The 27,444-nt window shown below is 39.1% G+C and overlaps 1 protein-coding gene across 2 annotated transcripts in view; it reads right to left on the bottom strand.

The window, feature by feature from the left end:
* The window catches only part of brip1 (BRCA1 interacting helicase 1), a 222,607-nt gene that overhangs the window by 162,814 nt on the left and 32,349 nt on the right, over nucleotides 1–27,444 (bottom strand). For both annotated transcript variants that reach the window (XM_048612789.1, XM_048612788.1), the window contains exon 7: nucleotides 10,000–10,287. In XM_048612789.1, coding sequence (XP_048468746.1) covers nucleotides 10,000–10,287 — 288 coding nt within the window. The remainder of the gene's footprint in view (nucleotides 1–9,999; nucleotides 10,288–27,444) is intronic.

Consider the following 27,444-nt stretch of genomic DNA (forward strand, 5'->3'; position numbering starts at 1 on the left):
TGTACAAAGGAGGAAAGTAACATTTTGATACACATTTTTTTAAACTTTATTGTTTTAAAATCCAATAATATTAACCAGAATATACACCTTCAGAAGGATGCCCTCTGATCAAATACGTAAAGATCCATAAAAATATACATTAAACTTAAAATCTTGACATGGCTCTTGTTTTAGCCCAAATGCATCTTCCTAACACTAATTAATGAATAATTCAGTAATCTCATATTTCTATGTTAATTGCAAGTAGACGTTAAGCAGAATGCTGCTGTATCCCCATCCTGTGTGGGGAGGGTGGGAAGCAGATGTTTTAAAGATAACACCTTCCGTAAGTTCACACTGTAAATTCCTTGATTGGAAATAGTTACTAATTTGACTAGCTATCATAGGTTATTTTCAGATTGATAATAGGGGAAATAGTTTCAGGCTCAAACTAAAAGATCAGTATGAAAATTTTAAAACTCAAATTAAGAACCAAGTCATTAAAATTGAGATGCCGGAGAGATGATGCGCTGTACCTGCATGACGTGGGAGCTGGTGGACACCATTGTGATTCATAGTGACCACATCTGTAGCCAAGTGTTGGTTGCTTGAAGAACTCATGCTCAGAGTTAATAGGCTGAAGTCTGAGCTTCAAACACTGTGACTCACCAGAGAGGGAGAGAGTTACCTGGATGTGGCGTTTCAGGACGCAGTCACTGCCCTTAGATTAATCACTTCAAATTCAGTCAGTGAAGGTGTGACTATCAGCAAGGCAGGTAGAGGTATCCAGGAGGTAGTGCTGAAGGAGCCTCCGTCCTTGAGCTTATCGAACAGGTTTGAGATTTTTGCTCCCTGTGTGGCTGAGAGTGGGGTCTGTAGGGAGTTTGAGCAAACTGACCATAGCACCCTGGTACAGGGAGCCATTCAAGAGGGGAGAGAAAAGGGAACTGTACTAGTTATTGGGGATAGTATAGTTAGGAGAATAGACATTGTTCTCTGCGATCAGGATTGAGAGTCCCAAAGGCTGTGCTGCCTCCCTGATGGTTAAGGATATCCATCTGGGCTGCAGAGGAACTTGGTGTGAAAGGGGAAAAGTCCAACTGCCGTGGTCCATGTAGATACCAATGGTATCAGTAGAAAACGAAAAGAGGTTCTGATAACAGAATATGAGCAGCTGGGGCTAAACTAAGTAGCAGAACCAAAAAGATAATAATATTCAAAATTACTACTGGAGGCATGAACAAATTGGCACAGGGTCAAAAAGATCAAAGACGTAAGCAAGGGGCTCAAAGATTGGTGTGGGAGAAATGAGTTCAAATTCACAGGACATTGGCATCAGTACCGGGTAAGGAGGGAGCTGTTCCGATGGAATAGGCTCTACCGGAATCATGCTGGGACCACAAAAATCTTCAAATCACATAACTAGGGCTGTTGTGAGGGCTTTAAACTAAATAGTTAAGGGTGGGATGTGGTTAAGTTGCATGGAAAGTTACGGAAAGAGTTGGAGGTTTTAGTCTCAGCAGAGGTTAAAGTTTCCAGAACAAATAATATGAGAGAAAGTATGGAAAGGGTCAGGAAAATAACCTTCAGGCATGGCAAATAAGAGGAAAACTATGAGAAGGAAGGCAGTCAACACAGGGCTGAGGATAACAAGGTGTACAGCTGGATGAACACAGCAGGCTAACCAGCATCAGAGGAGCAGGAAAGCTGACGTTTCGGGCCCAGGCCCTTCTTCAGGAATGGCGGAGGGGAAGAGGATTCAGGCAGAAGGCAGACAGTAGGGAAAAAGGAGTTATTTTCAGGATGACAGCCAGTAACAGGAGGAGGTCCACTGCGGCCAGTATTGGGTCCTCAGCTATTCATGTGCTAGATTAATGATCTGGACAAAGGAACTGAGAGCATTGTCGCTCAGTTTGCAGATGACACGAAGTTAGGTGGAGGGACAGGGAGTATTGAGGAAGCAAGGCAGCTACAGATGGACTTGGACATGCTAGGCGAGTGGGCAAAGAAGCAGTAGACGGAATACAACGTGGCAATGTATGAGGTCGCACATTTTGTGGGAAGAATAGAGGCATAAACTATTTTCTAAATGAGGAAAGACTTCTGAATTCTAAAGCACAAAGGGGCTTGGGAGTCCTTGTTCAGGATTCTCTTAAGGTTAACATGCAGATTTGGTTGGCAGTTGGGAAGGCAAATGCAATGTTAGCATTCATTTCAATACAAAGGTTCTGGTCAGACAGCATTTGGAATATGAAGAACAGTTTTGGGCCCAGTATCTAAGGAAAGATGTTCAGGCATTGAAGGGAGTCCATAGGAGGTTTACAGATATGATCCTGGGGATGAAGGGCTTGTCATATGATGAGTGGTTGAGAACTCTGGGCCTGTACTTGATGGATGAGAGTAAATCTCATTGAAATTTAAAGGATATTGAATGGCCTGGGTACAGTGAATGTGGAGAAGACACTCCACTAGTAAGAGAGACTAGGACCCAGGGCTCAGTCTCAGAGTGAAGGGACAATCCTTTAGAACTAAAATGAGGAGAATTTCTTCAGCCAGAGGGTGGTGACTCTGCAGAACTCACTGCTGCAGAGGGCTGTGGAGGCCAAGTCATTGAATGTATTTAAGACAGAGATAGATAGGTTCTTGATTAATAAGGGGATCAAGAGTTATGGGGAGAAGGCAGGAGAATGGGATTGAGAAACATATTAGCCATGATCGAATGGTGAAGCAGACTCGATGGGCTGAATGGTATAATTCTGCCGCGATATCTTGTGGTCGTATGGTCTCCTGGATCAACATTGAGAGAAACATGGGAAAAATAATATTGATACTCTTTTCAAACATAAATGGTGCTTGACCACGGGAGGACAAGGAAATAAAATCAGTTGAGATTAGATTCAGGAGTGTTGGAGTGAGTTTATTTTTTCCAGGCGAGGTGTAATACACTTGTTACAGAAACCTGCTGCCCGTGTTCAGTAAATGCATACGTAGCACTTGTAAACACAGTTCAATCGCATTGATAAGACCTGGAAATAAAAAGCAGTTCTGAGACACAAACTTAATTCAAGTCTACTGAGATGACTGCAGATGTTATAAAACCAACACTCAAGTCATTCAACTGAACCCGCGGTGAGAAATAACAGTATCGTTATTTCCATAGAATTAATAGCACAACGTGCTCAGAAAACATTAGTGTCAATAAGATTCCTGTATGGAGTTCAATGAAATATGTTAGAAGAAATAACTTTATTCTTCAAGGACATGTGGTAAAGTAAAACAAGCATTAAGATTATTCTTTATTCATCCCAATGCAATTAAGCATCACTTAAAATATCTGTGCCTTAATATACCAGCTTATCCCTTTAGCAGTGCTCTCACCTCAGAGTCAGAATTCAAGAAACACAGTTTTAGTTGACATACAATGCAGTACTGAAGGAGGATTGCAATGTCAAGAGATTTCATAATACAGATGACATGAGAAACTAAGATGCAATCTGGTGGTTCAGATGGAGGTAAAAGATCTGATGACATTATTTAATTAAACAAGTGGAATTATAGATGGATTTAACTAAGTGGGCAAAAAATTTGCCTGATGGGAATATATAGCTTACTTTGGTAGAAAGAATAGAAAAGCAAAATGGTGATCCTGATTTTCTAAGGAATGGCAATCTCACGCAGGTTGCCACTCTCGTCTTTCAATATTTGCATCACAAAAGAAATCTGCATTTCTAACAGGAGATTCTGATTGGGGCTCTTTCAGAAATGCAGAACCATACTGCAATTCTGACAGTTCTCACGAGGTGCAGAACTGTCAGGCAAAGGAAATCCATACTCCCTATTCAGAGCAGTTAGCAGCCATATTGTGATAATTAGCAGTCCTGAATCACAGACAGCCACTTTGATACATGTACTCAACTTTTGACAGCATGAGGTAACATGGCGTTAGGGTGCCAGGACTATAAGATACCGGGGTCAGTAAGTGGGCAGGTAAACGAATCCTAACCTAATGAATTTTCCTGGGTATTTTAGTGAATTTTGGAAGTGAATTCACCCATAGCTCCCGTCTACTTTGAACCTGGCTCTGTCTCCATGTTACATCTTCCCTGGAGAAGGTGTAAAAAGAAATTTACAAGCATAATGCTAATATTGAAAATGTCTAGTTATCAAGATAGCCTGAACAAACTGGGATTTTTTTACTCTAGAAAGAAAGGTAAAGCAATAAAAAGCTTTAAAAATATGAAGAGGTTTGATACATGTCAAGATGCTTCCACTTGCGCTCCAAAACATCTCATAAATATAAGAGGCTCATAAATTTAACAAAGATTCAGAAGAAACCTTATTACCCAAGGAGTGACGAGAATGGGGTATTTACTACCACAAGTAATTAAGGTCACAAGCACAGATGCATTTATTGGAAATGCTAGATAAACGCACAAGGGACAAATGAATAGAAGGATAGGGTGAGATGAATTATTTGGAGAAGGCTCAGGTGGAGTATAAATACAAGTACAGATCAGTTAAGCTGAACGATCTGTTCATACACTGTAAATTCTTAGTAATGCTTTTGTTTCTGATTGTCAAAATGACCCCTGAATCTTCAAGACGGTATGGCATGTTAGCACAGTGGCATTTATGACATTGAAGAACAGACTATCTTTTCCTCTTCTTCCACCTATCCCATCTAAGCGTGCGGTCACTCAAAATTTCTAACCTTTCACCAATGGGTCACCAGTACTGATCAAGTATTTGCTCCCTGGATAGGACAGAAACGCCATGATGATTATTATTTTTACATGAGCGCTGTGTTAATCCATAGTCCAAGAAAACTGTCTTTAAGTTTAAGCTGTTAATACTACCTTCTATACCCAAGGATCCTCAGAAAACTGATCTGGAGGCCAGACATTAGGATATATAAGCTGAATTTAGCAACATGGTCTCCAGTTTCCCAGAATTCAAACTAAAACTATATTAGCATGAATGATGACAGTCTTCGTGTGGTCTATTCTGTTACCAGATCTTAGATTACAACTAAAGTCAACTCAAAAGAACATTGAACTTGTCAACAAATCAGCCTTCCAGCCAGTCAAGTAAACAAGCATAAAAGCAGCTGAGGAGAACAGTTAGCTAGAGAACAGACAACCCTGTGGCTAGTGTAGAGGCAGCTGCCTCAGAGTAGGTCCTGTGACTCAGCCAAAGTAACATTTGCACAGAGAGTTTCAAAGATGCTTGTCTTAAATAGGGGCACCAAGTATTCCATATCTTCTCCACAGTTTCACTGCATTGTCATGATACCAAATTGCTAGTACAATCCATCCAAATCTCTACATGTAAAATTAAATGTAATCGCATTCCACTGAAATTGCAGTTTCTAACTTCCAAATCACATTAGACATAAAACCACACAACTGAATCAAAGATATTCACTTGTACTGCTATTCGCACAAAAATCTAAACAGGTAAAATTATCTCAGGATCCTTGGAATTCACCACCATTCCTATTACATTGTCTTTATTAAAATAAAACAATGTTCAACTCAGAATGGATGATTATGGAACTCTGCATTTCTGAAAACAAGAATAAATTTGGACTGTTTAAATGATATTTATGTAAAGGGTAATGACATTAGTTTACAGTATAATACTTGATTCAGTATTTGCAGATCAATTCTCTAATATACACAATCCTCTGGTATTTTAACACCGTTACCTCTACAGACTGCAAAATTAGAAAGACTATCTGCTACAATTCTGTAATACAAGTGTTAGGATATAATTGTCACTGGAAGTGTGATCATATATTAAATGTGTCTCTAAACATCCGTTCACACTCAATCTGTCAACTATCTATTTATCATCTGACAATACACTGTTTCTAAACATACATAACAATGGTGCCACTGTAATTGCTGATTATTACAATTCCAATCTACCCTGGGGCTGTGGAAGGTGCAACATAAATGATCAGCTATACCTGATAGGCAGAAGTCTGTTTCTGTCATTCTGACAAAAGCTTTAACAAAACTCAATGACTGAGTGGCTATATTCTTTACGTTAATTGCCACCCAGGGCTGTGGTAACAGAATTTCTTAGAAGGCAGATATGACACAAGGTTTGTGTTACAATAATTGATGATATCTCACAACAATTCAGTTGTACAGTGGCCTGCTAGACTTTTCCATTACACCCAGTCCCCAAGGAGCCTTGTCAACTGACTACTCTCTTTTTATTATGTGTAAACTCTAGGTTAAAAGTGTCTATCCCGATCTATGCCAATTTCCATTCTTTAATAAAATTCCAGGAGTCAGAGCATAGGAATTTAAAAATTATACCTCATATGAACTTTCTGCAATTAGCTGTACTGTTTATAACAAAACAAGGTACACTCAGTTCTTGTTAATGCTACGATCTATGAGAAAATAAATTAGAGAAACATATCAGTAGTAAAAAAAAACTGTTGTAAGGTTTATTTCCTGAAAGCTGTAGCATTCAGTATTCTTTATTAATTCAATGTTAAAAATTACACATACACACACTCAAACACTTTAATTTTATCAAATAAAGTACACAATGGAAACATGTTTATGGAATAAGTCCTGGAACAAGCAGAATGAATTACAAATCTAAGCAAAAGTATTTATGATAGATGGTTCTCGGTCAGAACAAGAATCTGGGTCCCAAAGGCTATAGCCTAGAAATTCATTTCATTTTTAAAAATATAAACTTTGCAGCTGTGTCAATACTGGAAAATAAACCAGCTCACAAAAAAAATAACCAACTTGCAATCTATTTCTCTAGTTTTAACAGAGACTGTAATGGTGCTCATCATACATGAAAGTAAAGGCATTTTCACCTACTCCCAGAGGACTATATGGATGCTTTTGCATTACAGTGAGAGAGGGAGCGAGGGAGAAATGGGGTGAGCAGCAATGTGGGAATTGAACCAGAACTGTTGGCATCACTTCGCACTGCCAAACCTTTCCAATTTCATGCAATTAGGAGTCATGGAATATGCCTAATTTACTTGATCATTGAAAAGATAAATTTTCAGAAAATATCCACAATGGAAATGATGTTAGAAGTAACCAAACTCTAGGTTTTATGAATTCTTAGTAAAAAGCAAACTGTGCAAGTAGTGGCACCCCTTGCAAGAGGATTCAAAAGAACATGATTTCTACTGACAAGCACTGCCAATGCTTTTCATTTCAGAAGATCCAACAATGTAAAACGTTCTCACTACAGAGGCTGAAGGCAAAAGATAGTCATCTGAGTGCCTGACCACTCTCAGAATTCTACCAAAGGATCTACAGCTTCCCTTTATACTTTACAAAATCAGTGTTTTTTTTTAGCTAGTATTAACAAATTCAGCAGGAAGGCATCAAAGTGACTAACCAGAATTGAAGTGTATCGGTCAGCAGACACACTGACTGATACTTTGCAATTAAAAGGCAACATTCAGAGCAATCTCTTTTTGGCTGTTGCATCATGAAACTTTTAATAGTTAATCCCCGCCCCCCCTGCCTGCACCCTATCAAAAATCTTCTCCCTTGTTCTTCCTACTCCTTGACTCCATCCACTGCCTTTCCTTCTGCTTTGACACAAGGTCATCAGCCCGAAACATAACTTTCTCTCCACAGATGTTGCTTGACCTGCTCAGCCTGTTCAGCAGTTTTGTTGAGGTTTCAGATCTCCAGCATCTGCAGTATTTCATTTCTGTATCAGTCATCAATATCCAAGATGAGCAGTGGCTTTTGACTCCAGTTCAGATCAATCTGTGAGCCAGCAAAATTTTGTAATCATGTTGAATTGTGACCCCAGCATTGCAGATTCTGACCCTTTTCTGTATTTATGAGTATACATTGTATTTTTTAAAGGTTCTAAACAAGTGAAGTTTATCAAATTGCAAAAACAAACCCTCTACAGGATTAAGCTAAACTGGCAAATACAATAGATACGCGGTGCTCCAGCTAAAATGAAAGAAATCTTCAAACAGGGACTCTACCTTTCACTAGCCTACCATCTATTCAAAGCAGTTAATTCTCAGTTAATTCAGTTAATTTTCTGAGGCTACTTCAGAACACAACTGCCAATGTTCATGCATCCTCTGCAAACCAAAGGGATCCTTCACCACTAGATGCAGGTCATTAACATTAACTTAAAGAATTGTCTCCACTTTGCACATTAAATACGTGCTCTGAATTGTTGGCAGACAACTAAACCAGCAGGTTTGTACTTTAAAATCTAATTTAACTTGTACATTTTCTGATAGTCTGCTGTGTTTATCCAATCAGGAATTATTTGCAGCAAGAAATGCAAACAGAATATTATAGTAATAATCAGGACCAATGTGTTTCTACCAAATTGAAATAAGATGGTACTGAAGTGTTCACAAATATATTTCCATCAATTTTACTGTAAAATTCAACAATCAATATGGTTGCTTCAAAGCTTATGTTGTTAGTTCCAGTTTTCCAAAACTAAATTATTTGTCTGTCTTGCACAATCATAATGACCTGTGGCTGTTTGTCTATGCGATTATACATAGTTACAAGGCAAAGCCCTGCATGAAATTGAAATGCAGAATACTAAAACTCCTATCAGTTCCTGCAGTCAGAAATATAAACATTTGAGACAACAGGGCTAATATATATTCACTGAGTCATAAATGAAGCACTAGCATGGGACTATTTAACTAACATAGAACTGAATTCCTGCATTTTTGATGTGCAATGGTATTGAACAAACCATCTGTAGTTTCTAACACCACTTATCGATGAGGAAGAAAGAAGTCTGCCCAAGATATCCTAAGGTAACATATGCTGTGGATAAAAGGGAATGGATGGATGCACTATACTTTGATTTCCATAATGCACTTGATAAGGTGCCACAGTGGAAAATTAAAGCTCATGGTGTAGGAAGTAGCACAGAATGGATAGAAGTCTGGCCAGCAGACAGTAGGCATAAATGGTGTTTTTCAGGTTAGCAAGATGTAACAAGTGGTGTACCACAGGAATTGGTGCTAGGACCTCAATGTTTATAATTTGTTTAAATGACTTCGATGAGAGGACAGAAGATACAGTTGCCAAATTGGCTGATGACACAAAGATAGATAGGAAATTAAATTGTGAACTGGACACAAGGAGTTTATAAAAAGATATTGATAAGTTATGTGAGTGGGCAAAGATCTGCAAATGGAGGATAATGTGGGAAAATGTGAAGCTATCCATTTTGGAAGGAAGAATAAAATAGAAGCATATATTCAATGTGGTGAGAGATTGTAGATCTCTGAGATTAATTAAGACTGGGTGTCCTCATGCATGAATTGCAAAAGATTAGAATGCAGATGCAGCAATCAAGAAAGCTAAAAGGGTTAACATTTGTCACAAGGGAATTAAATAGGAAAGTAGGAAGGCTACACTTACAGTTTCACCAGGGCCCTGGTGAAACTGTATCTGGAGTAATTTGAGGAACGATGTGTTGGAGAATGTTTACTAGACTAATATTTGGAGTGGGTGGGTTGGTTAATAAAGGAACACTAGACTGGCGAGGCCTATACATGTTGTTGTTTAGAAGAATGTGAGGTAATTTGACTGAAATACAAAACATTCTGAAGTGTTTGACATGGTAGATATGGAGAGGATGTTTCCTCTTATGGGAGAACCTAGAACTAGGGTCACAGTTTAAAAACCAGGGGTCAACCATTTGAAACATGGATGAGGCAAAGTTGCTCTCTCTCTCTCAGAAAGTCACGAGTCTTTGGAACTGTCTTCCTGAAAAATTGGTCGAAGCAGAGTCCTGAATGATTTTTAGGCAGAGGTAGATAGAATGCTGTTAAGCAAAAAAGGTTGAAAAGTTATCAGAGATAGGAGGGAATGTGGATTTGAGGTTACAATCAGATCAGCCAAGATCTTATTGAATGCCAGAGCAGACACAAAGGACTGAATGGTTTACATCCTGTTCCCGGGTTTGTACCACACCTATGACGAGCTGGTTAACAAAGAGAACTGAGTAAATATTACTTACATCTTTTCCTTCCAGTAGATCCTTGCACTTCTCATTCCTGTTGCAGGTACCCGAGACCTCAGGATGGACACAGGTGTGATCTCTGCTGGATAGGATGGTCATTCGAACATATGAATAATTAGTGCGACGCAGTTCACGAATGATTTGTGTTATTTGCTTGTGTGTACGAGTCCCAAAAAATATCTTGGGGACTTGTGTTTTCCCATTATTCTTCCCTTTTGTATCATCTTCATCTTTTCCACTTGTGTTTGAACTAATGCAAGTACACAAGGTACAAGGACTAGGCGTCTGTGAAGGAAAGAAAGCAAATAATTTAATACCACCACTTATTTGCAATATTCTGCAGTGCGAAATATGATTATTACCTTACAGTTTACACTTTAATCATTCCATGAATACTTTAAATATAATTGGGCTTTAAAAAATTTTTACAACTATATTACTTGCATAAACAAAAAGCAAAATTGTGCAAACCAATATAATTAATTGCAGTACATTACAAGACAATGTAATTCTCAATTGAGAATTTAGAAGTAGTCAAAGACAAGCCGCTACTCTATTCTTGTTACAGATCAGTATCTCCAAGAGTTACTACCCTAGTCTTGAAGTTTTGGAAGTGGGGTGGGGGGTGGGGGGATCTTTTAGACTGTGTCAAAACATACCAAACAAATGTCTTCAATCCCAAAAACATCTCTCTAATTCCTAGGATCACCAAAGCAAACAAGTAGCATATAAAAATATTTTGGACAGAAGCCTTTTGGTCCAACAAGCATACCCTTGAACTCTATTTGTTTCCTTACGGTGATTTTGGAATGAATAATTCTGTATGCTTTTAAAATTGAAATTGGTCCAAGTCAATTTGAAAAAAAATCTTTTGCACCTTGCCAAATGGGAATCTATCCCGCCATTTGAATGTGTTTAAAATTTCCTGACAGCTTTCACTTCAAATTAGTTCACAAGACCCAATGCCAGAGAACCTGCCGAGGTCCAAATACCCTGTGCCACCTTCTTTAGAAAGTAAAACTTTAAAAGAGAGTATTATTCATCAAAAGCGATCCCACAACGTTCAAGAAACTGCCTCATTGCCTCCTTGTCTCACACATTAATCCCACATTGTTCATATAACACTAGAGTTCCAAATGCACTATTTGGTGTAGCTCACAAAAGCCAGGTATGAAATCAATATCACTTCCTTAAATTAAGGAAATCATAATATTAGCAATACATCAACATTTTATTTGCATTCTGCATTTTTGTGAGCAAAGCAGTCATCAACAAAACTATCAAGTGGCACTTGCTTAGCAATAATTTGCTCACAAAGGCTCAATTTGGGTTCTGCCAGGGTTAGGGCCACATTTGATAGAGTGTAATATCAAAGAGCCCTAGCATTTATAGACTCTGGAACTAGTGGGAAATCTATCTTGACCTGCTTCACTAATGACCAACCTCATATTCCAAAGTCAGAAGTGGAGATGTTCACCTATGATTGCACAATGTTCAACACCATTCAGCACTCCTCAGATAATGAAGTAGACTGAATCCATGTGCACATGAACAATATACAAATCTGAGTTAGCCAACTTGTATGTAACATATGCACCACACAAGTCCCAGACAATGACACATTAACGAGAGAATATAGCCATCAATCCTTGACATTCAATGGCCTTACCATCAAGGAATGAGAGTTACCATAGACCAGAAACTGAAGTGGACGACCATATAAATACATTGGCTACAAGAGCAGGTTAAGGCTAGGAATTCTGCGGTGAGCAACTTACCTCCTGTCTTCCAAAGCCTGTCCACCACCTGCAAAGCTCAAGTCAAGAGTGTGATTGACTACTCTCCACTTGCTGGATGAGTGCGACCCAATAAGAAGTCTTCCACCAACCAGGACAAAGCAGCTTGTTTGAGTGGCAACACATCCACCAGTTTCAACATTCACTCCCTCAATCACAAATGCAAAGTAGCAGCAGCGTGTACCATCTACAAAATACATTGTAAAAATCACCAAGGCTCCTTAGGCAGCACCTTCCAAACCTACAACTACTGCCATCTAGAAAGATAAGGGCAGCAGATACCAAAGAACGCCACACCTGCAAATTCTCTCTGAAGTCACTCATCAACCTATCTTGGAAAAATATCGCTGTTCCTTTACAGTCACTGTGTCAATGTGCTAAGATGTGTGTATGTGTGTGCACAACAAATTAACTGCAGTGGTTCAGGAAGGTAGCTGACCATGACCTTCTCATGTGCAGTTAGGGAAGGGCAACAAATGCTTTTCTGGCCAGTGAAGCCCGTACACCTTGAATTAATTTTAAGAAGCCAGATCACCAACTAGCTTAATCAAGCATAATATCTGGAAAACGGAATGCGTGGAAGAACCAAGGGTAATAAAGTAAACTATAGGATTCCGCACTTCAATTGAAATGCCAAAAAAAATCTTAATTATATAAACTTGAACAAAACATTCATAAGCAATAAGTAGTAAAAAGATATTGGCAGTGGATAAGGCAATGATTCTCAACCATATACAGTATATATACACAACTTAGAATCTAACACTCAAGATTAACATGAGCTAATATGAGTTAACAGACAAACTATGGTCAAATACGTCTCTGTGAGGCCTTTAAAAAGCTAGTGTGGTCAACACAGATCTAAATGTTGGTGGTGATGTGGGTAACCAAATATCATTAGGCTCTGTCACCCACACAAGGGATTACAGGTCTTCACTTTTGAAAATCCAGTCTGAATGCCCTCAAACCTCTCCAACTTGGCATGCATCAATGATTTCTCACACTGCCTTGTTCAATCTCCTTTCCAAACTCGAGTTCTCCAGAATTCCAATATTGTTCCCAAATGTCTAATTATAACACAATTTCAGCTTTTACCAAGTTGCCACATAGAGCTGTCACCAAATTTCTCTAAATTCCAAACTTTCTCAGCTGCATTAAGCAAATACTAATACGGGCTTCATTCAACTCATTGGCTGGAGTCTGTTAACACCAGTCCTTGTGCTACCTGAAACAACTACTTTGCTTTACCATTTTTTTCAGTTTCAAGCTGCAACTAATTGGTCTCCAGGCAATTGAAACCAAGGAAACAGTGGTTAGCACTGCTGCCTCACAGCGCCAGGGACCTGGGTTCGATTCCACCCTTGGGCGACTGTCGGTGTGGAGTTTGCACATTCTCCCCATGTCTGCGTGGGTTTCCTCCAGGTGCTCCGGTTTCCTCCCACATTCCAAAGATGTGCAGCCTAGGTGGATTGGCCATGCTAAATTGCCTATAGTGTTCAGGGATGTGTAGGTTAGGTGGGTTATAGGGGGATGGATCTGGGTGAGATGCTCTGAGGGTCGATGTGGACTTGTTGAGCCGAAGGGCCTGTTTCCAACACTGTAGGGAATCTAATTTAATTGGAAACCTTAAGCTCCACCCATCCCCTTGATGATCTACAAAAACAGAAGTTGCTGGAAAAGCTCAGCAGGTCTGGCAGCATCTGTGAAGAGAAATCAGAATTAATGTATCGGGTCCGGTGACCCTTCCTCAGAACCCATGACAACCTAGCCTGTTCTGAGCTGTCCTGAAAGTGATGCTGAGATTAGGTATGTCATTTACAATTACCTGTTTGATCTGATCAAATAAGCATTTGCACAGGTTTTCAGTGTTCACTGAATGCTTTTAACTAATTTAGCTTTAAAGTCCAAAACAAACAGTCTTGCTGGACTATCTTGCTGGACTGTTGAAAGCAGCGCAGTCACACATCTCCAGCTCAGCAAGCTCACCTTCTATTTCTGATCTTACCCTTCAAGCTGTTAACGTCTTAAAGGAACATGACCCCAACCTGCTAATAGCCTTCCCATGTGCTTCAATTGTATTTATCCCATTTTCTATTGCTGAAAATTAATTCCCCCTTATTCCTAAAACTAAAAATTATATATTAAAACACACGAACCATGAACAAGATATTTTCAACAAAGTGCTTTACACTAAGGATCTGGTTGCCCATTTATGTGGCATGCCCAGATTCTTCTACATTATTGCATGCTCATTATCATTGGGCACTAGACCTAATTACGTACCACCTATAAATTTAGATATTTTGTATAAAATGCCCTGCTCTAAAAATTGTTTACACAACTTCAGTTGCCCAAACAACAACTTTTGTAGAGTCTTCTGGCAATTAGTTTCCACTCTTGCATTCCACACATGGCACCATTATTGACTATGCATCAATCTAGCCTGATCCCAGCCCTATAGAATGTCTGTGATGTATGATAGTACCAATGGCTTTCTGAAATTCAGACAGCTATCCACTGCTTTGGTCTTATCCAGCAGATCTGTAATCTCTGCAAAGAACCCCTGTAAACATTTCTACTCTTTACATGTTTACGTCTGGATATCCTTGGGCCATACATTATATCCCATTCCTCACTGTCCAAGCCTTACAAAAGCAAATGTGCAGACTGTTCGTTTTAGTGAAGCTGAAAAGGACACAGCTTGAGTGTGAAAGTTAGCATATGGATTTTCTTTTGTGAAGGCTGGGGTAGCAGAATGGGAGAGAGACATATAGAGACAGACACATAGAGAGAGAGAGAGAGAGAGAAACAAATAGGTAGACAAAGAATGAGACACTTGGACGTGGGGGAATATATGTTCATCATGAGTATAAACTGGGATGTTGAATAACTTCAGTTGCAGTGAAGATTGTGAACACTTATCCAGAGCAAGGTCCCTGGCTGAATTTTGCTTTTCAAGCCCTGAGGATTTTCCCAGGATTCTAAATCACTGGCCATGATATTTAATTGATAAGCATACATTATTTCATAATGTCATTCAAACAAATACCATTTCTCTTGCACTGCAAGTAAGGCAATGTAGAAAAAAAACACAAGAAAGCGAGAGTTGAAACACAAAATAAATTTCAGTATATTTATTTTCTAATGTATCGAAGTTAAAATTATAAACTTATTCTTTGCATTTTGGAACTAATGTTGGTTCATAGTAAGCAATGCCTATTTAAGGTCTTAACAGAAAATAGCACGTAATCAACTAACGCGAGAATTTAAATGACGTTTGCAGAATAATTTAAAATTCTGGAAGAATGTAGCAATCCATCAGACTGAACCGTACAGATTTCTAAGTCTTTCACATTTTGGTGTACGAACTCAGATAAAAGCCTATTTCTCTTTGCATCAGCTGAACCTCATTGTGTTAAAGCATTGTATTAAAAATAAGGAGCTTATCCTTGTACTTTCATTCCTCCAATTAAATAATGACATCCAGTAGTACAACTCCCAATCTGCAATAAAGATTTATTCTCCCAAATTTTACATCCTGAACCAAGTGCCATATAAAATAGCCCTTTTTTTTTACAAATTGGACTAATTAACCTTAGCAAACAGAAATACAGAATGTGAAATATGAACTGCATATCTCAGGGTCCTTGAAAGAAAAGTCAGGGTATCTCTGAAGCTATTGGGCTCAAAGATTTACTCTGCTGTTGTTCTATGCTATCTATTGCAAATCAGCTCATAATGAAACAGAAGGAAACACTCCTCCCTTTTAACTTAAAACCAGTGAGATTGTCCTCTGGCAACAAATGTTAAGTCACTGTTTGGGTTTGCCACAATACTAAGGATCAACTTGTTTTTTAGCTTGTGATCTGTGAAAAATGAAGTTCAAATTACCCACCATTCCAATCAAACTTGTCTGCCATTAAATATTACAATACATGAATGAATAGGGGTAAATGTGACCCATCCTATGCTGTCAGTTACTGGAATAAAAGGTTCAGTGATGTGCCAAATAAACAGCCGTTCAAAGTAGCTAGTGTTACTTCAATGCAGGAACGTTAACATTCTCCTCTCAGGTTGCCAATGACAGCAGATTTTGTTACACTACACAGATACACTAAATAGCCTCATCGAAATATCCTGCCTCATATTGAATAATTACTTATTCATTGAAAGGATAAAAAGAAGAATTATGAATGGGGCTCTTGTCAGCAGAAAGGCAGGAAGCAGCTGACACATGGGCGTAAGCTGCATGTGCAATGGTGTCAGACAAGGTTTGTGCCCATTTGATAATACTTGTAGTTTGCAATGAAAACTGCAAGCCTTTGAGTCCCCTATTGGTTCAGAGTCATCAGCATGGATATAATACCATTAACATGGCACTTAAAAAGTTACAAAAACAATGTACTGAATTGACTCTATTTAACAGTATTACATTGTAATCAGTTTGTTTCCATTATGAATTTTAAGTTATATTTAAATTTCTTAATAGCTTCAATTTTATTTCCAAATCGCATCTTATCAACCAGAAAAGGTCAAACAGTAAAGTTAACAAGGAAACAAATATATTTTTGGTTTTCATATCTAATATATGCTGTCTCCTGATCCCTAACTTTCTCCACTTCTTGCACTCTCTATCACACACAGCCATCTTTTGCTAAGGAGTCAATCAACTACTGATATAATCACATACATTGAAAAATATTATGTTTTCAATCCCAGATCATCTTGAGTGTCACTGACGTCAATGGTGTGGAAAACCCTTCAATGCCAGAAATACTGCATGCTTAATCCATGGGAGGGATTACTGCAGTGGCAAGTCAGTCTATTCATTATTAAACAGACTGAAAACATTTCTTTGTTCTGCTACCAAACAGAGATTTAATATTTAGCATGCATGCTCTTTCCATTTATTTCATATTTTTGATTGATAATCACAAGTCAAATTTTCACTATTTCACACTTAATGGTTTGATAACAAAATAAGGAGTGAAAACAGTTTCTCCCAGCACATAACATTGCCAAAGATAACCGAGTCAAGGAAAACCAATGATGTGATACTTCATCAGATGGATTTTTGGTTTTGAATTAAAATACTCACAATGTGCTTAACATTGCATGTGCCCAAAGTTCTGAAATTATTGGTTAATGGCTTGTAAATTATACTTCATACTTAAAGGCCACAATTTTATCAAGATCAAAGTGAAGCCAGTCGTAGAATGGCTCACAAATGCAGGCTCTTCAGGAGTTGGTAATTGATGGAATGCTCTTCTGGTTAGGGTATGATTAAAAAGGCTGCAGATGTCTAAGGTTTTGGGGTAGATTTGTGGCTCAGGTAGTGGTTGTTGTGGTTGGTTGGCTCGCTGAGCTGGGTTGTTGTTCCGCAGATGTTTCATTACCCCGCTGGGTAACATCATCAGTGCAGCCTCCGATGAAGCGCCGGTGTGTTTTTCCCACCTGGTTTTTAAAATCTGGAGTCCGTTGAGCTGGATTGCCTTACTTCTGGTTTTCCTTCGCAGTGGAGTGTATATGGGGTCGAGTTCTATGTGTTTATTGATGGCCATGAGGATCATGAAATTAGCAGATTGTCATAAAAACACCACCTGGCTCACTAATGTCCTTCACAGTAGAAAGTCTGCCTACCTGGCCCACATGTAACTCCAGACCCATAGCAATGTGGCTGATTCCTAAATGATGTCTTAGCATAACAAATCAACCACTCCAGTTGTATCAAACTATTCCAAAGATCAGAGGAGCAAGAATGTTGCCCTGATGAAGGATGTAAACCTGAAACGTCAACTTTCCTGCTCCTCTGATGTTGCTTGGCCTGCTATGTTCCTCCAGCTCCACACTGTATTGACTCTGACTCCAGCATCTGCAGTTCTTGCTATCTCCTATTCCGAAGATCATCTGTTTAAAAGATTTGATGGGCTTGTACATTACCAAATATAAACTATCCATTAGATAAGCCAACAAAAGAATGCAACAAACAATAAATCCACAGAATTTTGAGGTAATACAGGCAGGGGAAAACAAAACAAGGGAATACACAGTAAATGGTAGAATTTTGAAATGTCTAGGAACAGCTTGGACTCCATGTCCACAGCTCTGTCAGGTAGTAGGGCAGGTAGGTAAGGTAATTAAGGAGGCATAAACACAGGATATTTTGTTAGCTGTGATGTAGACTACAGGAACACAGGCTGGTGTACTGCAAACATTACTAGTCACTACACTCCTGAAAGTTGTGCTTGTACCAGAAGGGTATAGAGGAATTTATGAGGACATTATCAGGACTGGAGAATTTTAGATGTGACAAAATAATGGACAGGACTGGGTTTATTTCCTTGGAACTTGATTAAGAATATAATTAGCTAAATTGAAACTACAATTTAAGGGAAGGGTCAGAAATGGACCATATGAATGAGGGAAGGATAGATATTTGAAGAAAACTTGATATTTTACAGTTCTGGGGAGAGCACAAAAATGACAAATATGCTGACAAATGTACTTGCCCCACACTCCCAATAAAAAGACAGGAACGGAAAAGCATTCCATGCATCCCACAAAAAAGGGAGGCACAACGAGGAACAATGAGTTCTCATTATGATACCCTTTAGAAAGGAAGGAATAAGTCCCATGGGGCAAGAACAGGTTTAAACAGTGCACCAGGATAGACCAGCATATGGATCTTGACACGAAGAGGGTTAGGTAATTCTATGATGTAGGAGCGATGAAGCAGGAAAAAGAGAATGTCAGCAATGTTAACAATGACAGTATGGGAAACAATGGCTTGAGGTTTTGGTCCAGGGAGACAGAGTTAGCATTAAACTTCCACAAGGCCAAAGTTTGAATGCCAAACAAAGTTTGATAATAGGCTTAAAGAAGTTATAAAGGCTAAATACTACAGATGCTGAAAACACAAAATAAAAACAGAAAATACTGTACATATTCAGCAGATCAGGCAAGATCTGTAGTAAGTTTATTGACAATGCAAATGTTGGACGGCGAGAAAAGTGTGCTGCATGTTCAAAAGAAAGTGAGTAAGGTTGATATAAGCAAAGAAATTGACATAGCTGATGTCAAATAAAACATTTAAAAACAATATTAACCCTTTGGTTTTCCCATTGTTGTCAAAAAGAAAAAGTTTGGAACATTAGCAAATGACAAACTACTAACACTTCATGGCTCAAAAATAAAAACTGAAGACTTCCCCCTGATCATTTCTTAAAACAGAGGATGTTTTTTTTTCTAAAAAAAGACTCAGAACATTTGCGTCTGAGAGATTATCAAAGAGCCCAGCAGTCATGACCTTAACAATTAAAAATGTGCGAGAAAATTGAAAGCTGATGAAAAACACGAGTCTACAGCCAGCTTCTGTTGTAAATATTACAATTATCAACTATCTGCAGACAAAAAAAAAGTGTGGTAGCAAACTGAGTTCATCCCAGGAATTTAAATCGGAAATTATTTTATAATCCCTTTTGTTTTTCGATGCTGCTTATGGATTAGTAGCGATTAACAATCTTCTGAGCTTTTAATACCTTACACCATACTGTTTCACCCAAAGATAGCAGTTGCATTTTCTGCAGTGGAGTAATCATGATGGAAAACCGCCATCTAAATCCACTAAGGTCAACTGATCACAATGTCAAATCACAGGTGGTGCCACGGTTTTCACAATATTTAATCTAGATGATGAAACTTGGATAACAGTATTATTCTTGGCCACCTGCAGCTTTCTTTGACTACCAGTTTCTCAGTTCTTATAAAAGCTTTTGTAAACAAAGATTCATTTTCTGTTGTCACAGAAAATCATTTACTTGATCTCACTGAATCATCTACGTGGTTGCATTGCTGGATGTTACCCACATTGCTAGCAGTTTTTGTCATTAAATTGATGTTTGAATATTTAGTTAAACTCAAACAGGACTAAGTATTAATGCATACTAGTTGTAAAAGCCATTTATAAGAAATTGCAACATGAGGAAGTAATATAAATACTGCTTAAAGTGCACAATCCATGACAAACACCACAGATACAGACAATTGTTCAGCAAGTTATAAATTGATGGAGGTGTTCCTTTAGATACTTAGCCATGAACACATTTCTCCTTTCAGCTAAGATTAATGAACATATGAAATAAATTTTCAAAATTCTGTCACAGAAATTCACTGAAGTTCTTCAGTGATTACCAGACAATTGATGCACATATTTTTGATCTTACAGAAGGAGTGCAGTAACACGTGTTTAGTTTTTGTTTCCAAGCCAGGTTTGGAAATTTTATATTAAGCCCTCTAACCCCCGGTACTCTGATATACCGGTACTCATCAAATTCTGGCATTTTCAGCACCCCTGATTTTAATTGGTCCACGACTGATGGCCATGACTTCAGATGTCTAAGTCCTAAGCTCTAGAATTCCCTCCTTACAACTTTCCACACTTTTATCCTTCTTGTGAAAACTCATTAACACCTATCCCTTTAACAAGGCTTTTGGTCTTCTAACCTAATATCTCATGCGGTTTGGTGTCATAGTTTAATTTATAATGTTTCTGGAAGCACCTTAGGATATTAAGGGGCAGGAAAAATAAGTTATTGTCATTTTGCTTCTACATTTCCATAATTTAGGACTCCCAGATCAAGTTCTGTCCAAGAGTTGTGTCAGAGAGAACAAATTTCCATCCAGGGAAAATTTTGACTACTACTTAACATCTCCCTAATACTGAAGGTGGAAGTGGGTACTCAACGTCAGCACACTTGTTCACAGCAACTTGATTCTCAGTCAAGCAAATTAAAATTCTTGTCTTATCAAATCTTTCCACAGAGCTGCCTCTCCCTATATCTGTAATCAATGCCAACAAGGAAAAAAGGACTTGTATTCATTATATGTATTCAATATATTCATAATCACAGGATATCCAAATACTTCGTAGACAAAGTAATTTTGAATTGTACTTTTTGGTGTAAAATGAAAAATGTTCCAGTGAACTTGCACACAGCAAGCAGCCACAAACAGCAATGTATAAACGACCAGCCAATACAGTTCTATGATGTTGACAGAGGAATAAATATGGTCAGGATACCAGGAATAACTCCTTCGTAATTGTGGCATGGAATCTTCCATCTCTACCTGAGTGACAGGACCTTGGTTTAATGTCTCACCTGAAGGATGGCAACTCAGAAACTGGAACAATTGTCTAAGACTGCACTAAGTGGTCAACCCTGATTTTTCTACTCATGTCATGAACTGAGACTTGATTCAGCCCATAGCTTAAAAGATCTATGCTCCTCCAAAACTTGAACATCCCTGATTCTAATTGCTCCACCACAGAGGTTTGTGCTATACCTGACAAGGTCTTTAACACTGGAACTTGCTCCCTACACATCTTAACTTCTATTTCCTCCTTTAAGAAATTCCCTCAAACTCACTGCTTTGACCATACCTTTGGTCACCTGCCCCAATACCTCCTCCTGTGGCTCAATGTCAAATTTTGTTTCAAAACACTCCTGAGAAGCATCTTGTATCATATTGCCCTAAAGGTTACATAGACATTCAACCACATTCTAGCTGCTTCTGCCTGCTAACATTTTAACCCAAACAGTTAGATTTTGTTGACCAAAGACTCTGAAACTGAAAATGCTAACACAGATGCCACATTAGTTATATTTCCAGTAAAACGATTAAAGCAGCATCTCTAAAGAAAAATAGTCGAGATTTCTTTTCTAAAGAAAAAATTGTTAGTTATAAAATTCACTTAGTTTACACTGGAAACAGCTAGCCATTTGTAAGCTTGGCATCATCTGTCTAGATCATTCTGAATGTCATGTATATATCAGGAACAAAGGCAGCAAAATGCATGTAAGTTCTGTCAATCAAGTAAGACTGTCTCCTGTTGGTAAAACACTGAGATACATTGGTTTCATAGGAAAATATACCGACATCTATTTGTAGGTTATGAAGTAGACACAAGATGGTAGTCTGCTTACAACTGCAAACCTTAGAAAGTATGCTAACCTTCTGCAACTTGTAACTTGAACCATGAAAAAAGTTCAACCTATAACAGTTTTCTAATCAACAAATATGATTCAAAGTGCAGCTTAACAGGTAGCAATTACGTTGTGAACTGACTCGTTCACTTGAAAATAAAAGAGATAAAAGGTGCAACATAAAGCAATCTTTTTCCACTTCATAGTTACAAATGATACAATTCTAAATTCCTACCGTGTGAAATCTCACACTCTCACACCTGAATAAGATACCAGAAGTGAAGTGAGCTTGCAATACTATCACTCAACATCTATTCTTTCTGTTCCTTTTCTTACAAGAGTGGTGCTCTCCTTCGATGATCTCATGATGCACGACACAAAGCAGCTGTTTATGCACTCTCTGTAACCAGCAGGTGAACTCAATTTAATATTTATCACAAGCACTAACTGATCGCAGCTAACTTAGCGAACATTTTAATTAAGCTGGAGCTCATTTCAAAGGGTCCATTCAAAATGTCAATCAACAGGAAAGGGATCAAATGCGGTGTCAGGTGAGAGAGTGTAACACAAATCCACAACTTTCTTCATTCTATTACTGTAAATTACCCTCAGATACTGCTATGACTTCCATTGTAACAGACTGCCAGTCTCCAGAAATTTGTAACTGAAGTCGTTCTTAATCTATTATGAACATTGTAAGGAGACCTTGATGCAGTACAGCATTGTGTGAAGGATTGTCACACAACGCTAAGATTCTTTTCAATGCAACACTAAATATACTAAGTGCTTTTAACAGCCTTTAAAACTTCCAGTTCCTCTTTCAACGTGCAATAAGTATCTGCGTGTTTCTCTATAAATATAAATGCACATGAAATATTATGAACGCATAACAAAGTGGAGTACCCTTAAAACAGCATGCTTCTTCCCAGGAATAAAAGTCGTCCAGATTAAACAAACAGAATATTCTTAAGAATCAATCCCATTGCAACCAAATGGCTCTCAAACACATTTTGCAACTTTTTCTTTGTAAGTAGATAACTAAGTCATTTGATCATTGCTACAAATTTCCATTTCAGTGAATGGAAAAAAAGTAATTTCTTCTCATCAGATCTGCTGAACATTCAACAACTCATATTTACATGGAAAAAAAAGTTGTATTTTCTTGGAAAGCAGAACATTTGATCTATTATGTTGCCATATCACATTGCTACAATGACAAGGAGATATGTTAGCACATCAACAACTTCATAGTCTAGGGCAGCCACTTGCATGCTTGTCTTTCAAATTACTGTAGACTTCGTAAATTGTTCTTGATCTGCAATGCATACACATTACTGGCTTTTCTAAAGGCAGTTTCTTGTTTCCCCCACTGACTTATTGTTATAACATATCCTGAAAATGTAATCTTTTTTGCATCTTTCTGCTTATTCACACAACACTATTAATATATTTCTAAATTACTTCTTCACATTTCTAGAGGTCTGACACAGCAGCATGAATATCAGTGTAAGTCTTTCAAATAAGTCTGGGCTCCCTATTGGCCCGCTATACTGTTCAACAAAACCATTAAATTTATCTTCATAAACTTTATACCCTTATCTTTTGACAGCAGTACTAAATGCATATTTGTTTAAAATGTTTAATCATACACGAGCAATCACTCATCATAAATTGCATCAGTAGAAGCCTAGTGAGAAATCTAAGGAAGGCTCAATTGCATCCTGATAGAGTTAAGGTACTGAAGTCAGAAACTAGGCAAAACTTCAGTTGATTATACATGCACTCACGTACATATTTTTAGCATTTTTTGTATCCATCCACCCAATACCAATCTCACATATCTTATTTGTGATCCAGAAGCTGGAATAAGCCATTCAGTCCTTCTAACCAGGTCTGCCATTTAATAAGATTATGGCTGATCTGATCGTGGCTTCAAATTCATATTCTCACCCAACCCCAATTTTCAGTTCCCCCTCCACTTATTTATCTATGTTAAACAGTTAGAATTCTGTTCTTCATATTCACGTAACGAATACGACTAAATATCTGGCCATCAACTCTGCAGAGACAACAGTCAACTGGATCCTTCTATAAGTGTCAATTCTGAACATCTTAAACAGTTTCAATCAGCAATACCTTTTTCAATGAAAAAGAAGTTTTGACATTGTCTACCTCCGCTTCTTTGGTGCTCTGCTCTGTTCCCCTTTATGCAGAGCCCTAAACTGTGGTCTAGCATTTTCCATTCATGAAACGTGGCCAAACCATTACACTTGTCCTTCTTGCATTTTCTCAATAAGCTTTGTGTCTTATTCAAATCATGGTCTTTTGTCATTCTTGATTCTGAATGACCCTGAAATTTCTTTGAACAAACTTTGCCCTTCTACGTGTATCCTTTGCTTATCAATTTATTTTATTTTCCAACATAAATGTTATAAAAGACTTGGACTCAAATTCTTAACTGTTTCTCTCTCCATAAACGCTTGAGACCTATTGAGTTTCTCCAGCATTTTGGTTTTTATTATTAAACCTCACAATACAGGGGCAACCATTGCTTCATAAACTCATAACTTGATCGAAAAATGGCTTTACCCTTCCATGTAATTATTAAATCTTCCAAAAGTAGATGTACCATCTTTATTTTGATGCCTTTGCAACACTCATTCTCTGACAATAAGCAACCAATTTCAATTATTCCATGTGTTCAACAGTATCCCTCCAACAATCATGCATACATCTTCCTGATGACTCCTGAAAGAATGCACCTGAATAACTGCACAGAGGCCTGTATCCCATCACCGTCACCCTTTATTCACATGTGCACAGTACACTGGCTATGGTCAGCTAGCTCAGAGTCAGTCCCTGAAGTGAGGAAACTCTGAATCACCCATTTATATCTGTCAGCAAAGGCTCCCTGATTGGCCTGGACCGTAGCCAGTCTCTTGCATCCAGAGCGTCTCAGGAGAATTTCCTCCACGTTTTCCAGCAGTAACGGTATCAAGGTTGCACCCTACTCAGACTCTGTGGTTTCCTTGACACCAGACGGAGGGGGAGAACCCACAGTTTCTGACAGGCCTTCTGGTTGTTCTGAGCGGTCAGGTATGTTTTGCTCCTGCCCCGTTTGCGAGGTAGCAGCTTTCAGGTGATCTACGTTTGTTCAGAACCATTTCACCTACCTTTGTGTGAAATTTGTGTGTCAATTACCCATGCAGGCTGGCACTGGCGTTCCTACTGCCATTTCACCTTGCCCCGCAGGTCTGAGAATATCAAGTTTAATTTGGTTCTCCCCATCAGCATCTCCCCACACTGCAGCTATCCCTTTAGTTGTGTGAAGGTGAACCTATAATCGAACAGGAACCGAGTGATGCTGTAGGCTGTTTCTTTAAGCCTGCCTTCAACGTTTGGACAGCTCTTTTCACCAGACCAGTGGATGATGGATGGTACGGAGCTGTCTGAACATGCTGAATGCCATTCGACTTTAGGAAATACTTGAACTCCCTCCTGGTGTATGACATCCCATTGTCCGTCTCCAATACTTCCAGGAGTCCGTGTATCGCAAACAACGCTCCCAGCATTTGAATTGTCATCCGAGCTTGCTGAATGAACTCTACACATATCCAACCACTTTGAATGGGCAAACACAATGACCAGGAACATCAAGCCTGTGGAAGGACCGGCATAGACGACATGTAGCCATGTCCAGGGTTTACCCAGACATTCCCACAAATGTGGGGGCACCAGCAGGAGCAATTTTTGTCCTCGTTGACACTTTGGGCACTGTCCCACCAACGCAGCTATGTCGGCATCCAATCCCAGCCACCTTTTATTTACATGTGCACAGTACACTGGCTGTGGCCAGCCAGCTCGGAGTCAGTACCTCAAGCGAGAAGACTCTGAATCCCTGGTTTATGTCTGTCAGCCAGGGGTCCCTGATTGGCCCAAATTAATAACCCCAATCAAGGATCTCACAGTCAATAAGATCCACTTGGTTCCAATCACTACAGTGCCCACGATTTGTTGTAGCAGGATAACAAACAGCACTTATCATTAGTATGACTTACACTATATGATTAATTTTGATAGACACAAGTCACTGGAAACAGATAAAATGATAATATCAAACTGAAAAAAACTAGGCATTTTGGATTGGTGGGTTTGGGGAAAGGTAGGTGGGGTGGTGATTGGTTGGATGCAGGTAGGGGGAAGTGGGGATTGGTCGGTGGGAAGGGTAGGGTGGATAAGTGGAGAAGATGATGGACAGGTTGTATCAGGTCAAGGAGGTGGCGATGAGAGGGAGGGTTGGACATGGGATGAGGCTGGGGGTGGGGAGATTTTACAGCTAGTGAATTCTATGTTTAGGCCATCGGGCTATAGGCTCCCGAGGCAGAATATGAGCTGTTGCTCTTGTGTGTGGTGTCACTGTGGCACAGGAGGAGGCCAGGATGGACATGTCACCCAAGGAGTGGGAAGGGGAGTTAAAATAGTTGGCAACCGGAAGGTGTTACTTGTCGCGTACAGAGCACAGGTGCTCTATGAAATGGTCTCAGAGTCTACGCTTGGTCTCACCGATGCAGAGAAGGCCACTTGATTAGCACCACATCCACAAGAATCCACTCTCTCCACCACTGATGCTCAGTAGCAGCAGTGTGTACTATCTATAAGATGCGCTACAGAAATTCACCAAAGATCTTTAGACAGCATCTTCCAAACCCACGAACACTTCCATCTGGAAGGACAACAGCAGCAGATATATGGAAACACCACAACCTGCAAGTTCCCCTCTAAGCCACTCACCATCCTGACTTGGAAATATATCACCATCCTTCACTGTCACTGGGTCAAAATCCTGGAATGCCCTCTCTAATGGCATTGTGGGCCAACCCACAGCAGGTGGACTGCAGTGATTCAAGGCAACTCACCACCACTTTCTTGAGGACAACTAGGGACAGGCAATAAATGTTGGCCAGCCAGTGACGCCCACATCCCACAAAATGAATAAATAAAAATATCCGTCAACCGATTGAAGCCTATTCCATTGTCAAGTTTTCATAAAGTTAACATAATACACAAAATGCAACATAAATAAGTAAATAACATAAATAGTCAATTAAAAACTCATTAAAAATCACAGCACAGGTGGTGTGTCAAAGCTGTGGTATGTGGGAGCTCAAGGATACGCTGCGATCCATGGCAAACAAATCTGCGGTAAGTATATGAAGTTTGGGCAGCATCATTTGGAGGCGTAACTATAGACACCATGATGCATCAGGGAGGGGGAATGTTACCTGGATCCTTTCTACCAGGAGGCAGTCATAGCTTTAAGGACAGGATGTTCTGATTTGGTTAGTGGTCACAGCCAAAAGGGTGTGACTGCAAGTGAGGAAGGTAATGGAGCCCAGAGGACAGGACTGCAGGACTGTTAGCCTCCGCAACTGCCCAACAGTTTGTGGCTCCCTCAGCTTGTTTGGAGAAGAGTGAAGCTTTGGGTTGGATGAGCTAAATGATCATGTTATCAGAGTACAGAAAGCCAGCCAAGCAGAGAATGGACTGGTAATATGGGGCAGCGTAAGGGGGGCAATTGACGCTGCTCTCTGCACCAAAGAGACTGAATCCATTTTGTCTGCCTGGTCCCAGGGTTCAGGACATTTGCTGTAGACTGTAGAAGA

Source organism: Rhincodon typus, chromosome 26 (assembly GCF_021869965.1).
Source record: "Rhincodon typus isolate 14 chromosome 26, sRhiTyp1.1, whole genome shotgun sequence".
Classification (NCBI taxonomy): Eukaryota; Metazoa; Chordata; class Chondrichthyes; order Orectolobiformes; family Rhincodontidae; genus Rhincodon; species Rhincodon typus.